Source organism: Juglans regia, chromosome 7, assembly GCF_001411555.2.
Source record: "Juglans regia cultivar Chandler chromosome 7, Walnut 2.0, whole genome shotgun sequence".
In the NCBI taxonomy this organism is placed as follows: Eukaryota; Viridiplantae; Streptophyta; class Magnoliopsida; order Fagales; family Juglandaceae; genus Juglans; species Juglans regia.
The window spans coordinates 50,500,553-50,503,339 of NC_049907.1; the positions used below are offsets into that span (position 1 = coordinate 50,500,553).

The following is a 2,787-nucleotide window of genomic DNA, read 5'->3' on the forward strand; positions in this document are numbered from 1 at the left end:
CAAATTATAGCAAGAATTTCAGACGATTATGGTCAATTCATTGCCTGCCTGCCACTTGAACTTATCTCGCAATGATAAATTTTTCTATCAGAAATTCAGAATCAAGACCAGCCATTTTCCTCGCATTGGAATGATGTTTCAGAATCTTAAATTCACATATGCACACAATCTGAAACGATTCACCGCTAAATTAAAATACTTCATCATTCATGTATATATATAGGTATAGATTAAAAAAGAAGAAGAAGAAGAAGAAGAAGAAAGGCCGCGGGCTTTCATAAATTAGCAGCCACTTCAGCGCCTAACATTCACTTTTTGCTTTCCCTTTTTCCCCTTTCACCATGACCATCACTAATTGATCACAACACCCCCTACCCAGAGTCAAAAAGTTTCACCACCACCAACACACTTTCCCGCATTTTCTTACTCTTTTCCCGCACATCAAACTTTCCAAGAAAAACAAAATAAACAGAAAATATTAAATTAAAAAAACACGACATTATATCGAGCGGGAAACTCGGAACTTTTCTCAAACCCTGAAATTCTTCCCAGTGAAAGTCTGTCCAAACTGCCAATTGGAAGGGACAATGTTCCATGAAGTGGAGCTGCGACGGTCACTTGCTGTGACCCTGAAGGAGAGTGATTGACCAACCAAAACTGCATTTGACTGCCAATTCTGACCCCAGTTACGGCTCATAGTCATCCACCCAGTCTTTGACCCCTTTACGCTCACTCTTGCTATATCCCCTGCACCCGCGACATTGGTTATCAGAACCAAATTGAAGTAACGAAAGCCGTTGATTGTGAACCTGATCCCTCCTCGCTTTCGGCACGGCACCCTACACAAAACATACGACAATCAAAATTATTTTATTTTTTAAACTTCCGGATTATCAACTCAATATTTAATAAATATATATATATATATATATAAGATTACAAATCGTTTAAAATGGTTGGTCATCCATGCAAGTGTAAAATCTTCACTCTTAAACCTATTAAAGACATAATGACAAAATACAATAAATGATAATTGTTTGGTCCTTCCGTTTTCAATTGGAAGTTATGTATTTCTTTAAACGGAAAAGGCTGGGTCAAAACCAGAACCCTTTTCAGATTGATGGTCGAGATCATACGTCACGCAAGCTCCGGCCCAGTTCTGCGCTCTGTCCGTTGTGGTAAGATTAGGACGTGACAATCGCGGAGGACAAAGAGGAGATGATTCTGATATGTCAGCAATTGATGGACGGTTCTGATTTTATTGACTAAATTTCAAGGTACTACGATGGAAATCTCTTGGAAATCAAGTTTTTGTGGTACTTTCACTGCTCAGAGGCTCAGTAGTCAGTACAAGTGGATGAAAAATCAGTACAAGTGGATGAAAAAACAGTCAACGGCCTGTCACATGATCGTTTTTCTTAAGAGGTCCGCACCTTTACAGGCGTAAAACAGAGCTCCGAGGAGCTGACGTTCAAAGAAAGCTAAAAAAGAAAACGTAGTTTAAAGGAGAGGCTTACCGGCGGTAGGAGACGGGAACAATGCCGGCACGGTACTCAGCGATCTTAAGGAACATGGGCATGGCGAGGTCGAAGTGGGGCCGGGGAGGGTTGCACCACCCACCATTATCATTAGGAAGCGCATAGTTGGGAGGGCAAAAGTTGGTGGCGGTGACGAAAATGGAGGGGCTACCTGAATGGCACCATTGTGGGTCGTTAGCGCATTTGATCTCGAAGCAAGCTCCGCAACTGTACCCGTTGTTGAACAGGGCAGTGCTCAGTGCAGCTGTGTTCACACCGTAGCCTTGGCTGTAAAGGTTTCCGTAGCCACAAGCGCCTCCTGTGGAGAAAAAAGAAGAATATCACATGAATATGAGAAAATAGCTTTCCAAGATTACCCAATAAGAGTGAAAGAATGACAAATGAATTTTCCGGGAAAAAATCGAAAATGGGTTTTTAGCGTTAGTGAAGAATGTGAGTCTTGGTGAGTGGATAAAACCGGAGAACCAGCTATGAAGTGTCTGCTCTTTTGTGGTTTATTCGAAAATGAGACCCTAAATCCATGGTTAGTAAAACTTCAAGGACTTGAAAACAGAGCTAAGAACAGGGTACTAGATTGAGAGATTTTCAATTCCTGTAGACTTGATGAGGTGGGACAATGAGTGGGAATACAATACCCATAGTTCCAGAGGCGTCACTGCCACCGTAGAAAGTAGCATGAGCGGTCTGCCACGGTCCACCGGAGTAAACGCCCGGGATTCTAGCGTCAGCCAGAGTCAAAAGTGCCATCAGAGAAAGAATGCAGGCCATAGCAGTCATGATAGCCATATCTTAGAAAGCTCCAAGATATACAGAGAGATATGGCTCAATCCGTAATATTGTGTCTGTGTAGAAGTGGTCTGAACTCTGGAGGCTGTGATCAGAAGCAGAGAGTTGGGTGCTATTTATGGAAGCTGAGAAGGCAATTATCATTAATTGTTTTTTTTTTTTTAAGTTAGATTTCGGGAAAGAAATTATGACCCTTAATTAATGGTGTTTGGTCTCTCCCTAATTAATTGTCACTTTTCTTTTCCTTTCTTTTTTACCTCTTCTGACATTTCTGTGGCGGTACTTCCTTTCAACCTCTCTGAACCCTTTTTTCGAAAGGACGGTATTACCACTGTGATTTCAGGCTTTGCTGTTTATAACAATGGGGGATTTTGGGCAGAAAATGGAGATAGGTGATGGAATGATGGCGTGGGACAAAAGGGGGCCTATGCCTCAACGCTGAGACCACTTTGCTTCATTTGCA

At 41.9% G+C, this 2,787-nt stretch overlaps 1 protein-coding gene across 1 annotated transcript; it reads right to left on the reverse strand.

Moving 5' to 3' along the window:
* Positions 1-255: 255 nt before the first annotated feature.
* LOC108986296 (expansin-A4) lies at positions 256-2,413 on the reverse strand. The gene is made up of 3 exons (XM_018958871.2): positions 2,174-2,413; positions 1,518-1,836; positions 256-839 (listed from the first exon to the last, which is right to left on the reverse strand). The coding sequence occupies exons 1-3, from the start codon at positions 2,322-2,324 to the stop codon at positions 530-532; spliced, it is 780 nt and encodes a 259-aa protein (XP_018814416.1). The 5' UTR covers positions 2,325-2,413; the 3' UTR covers positions 256-529.
* Between the last annotated feature and the right edge of the window lie 374 nt (positions 2,414-2,787).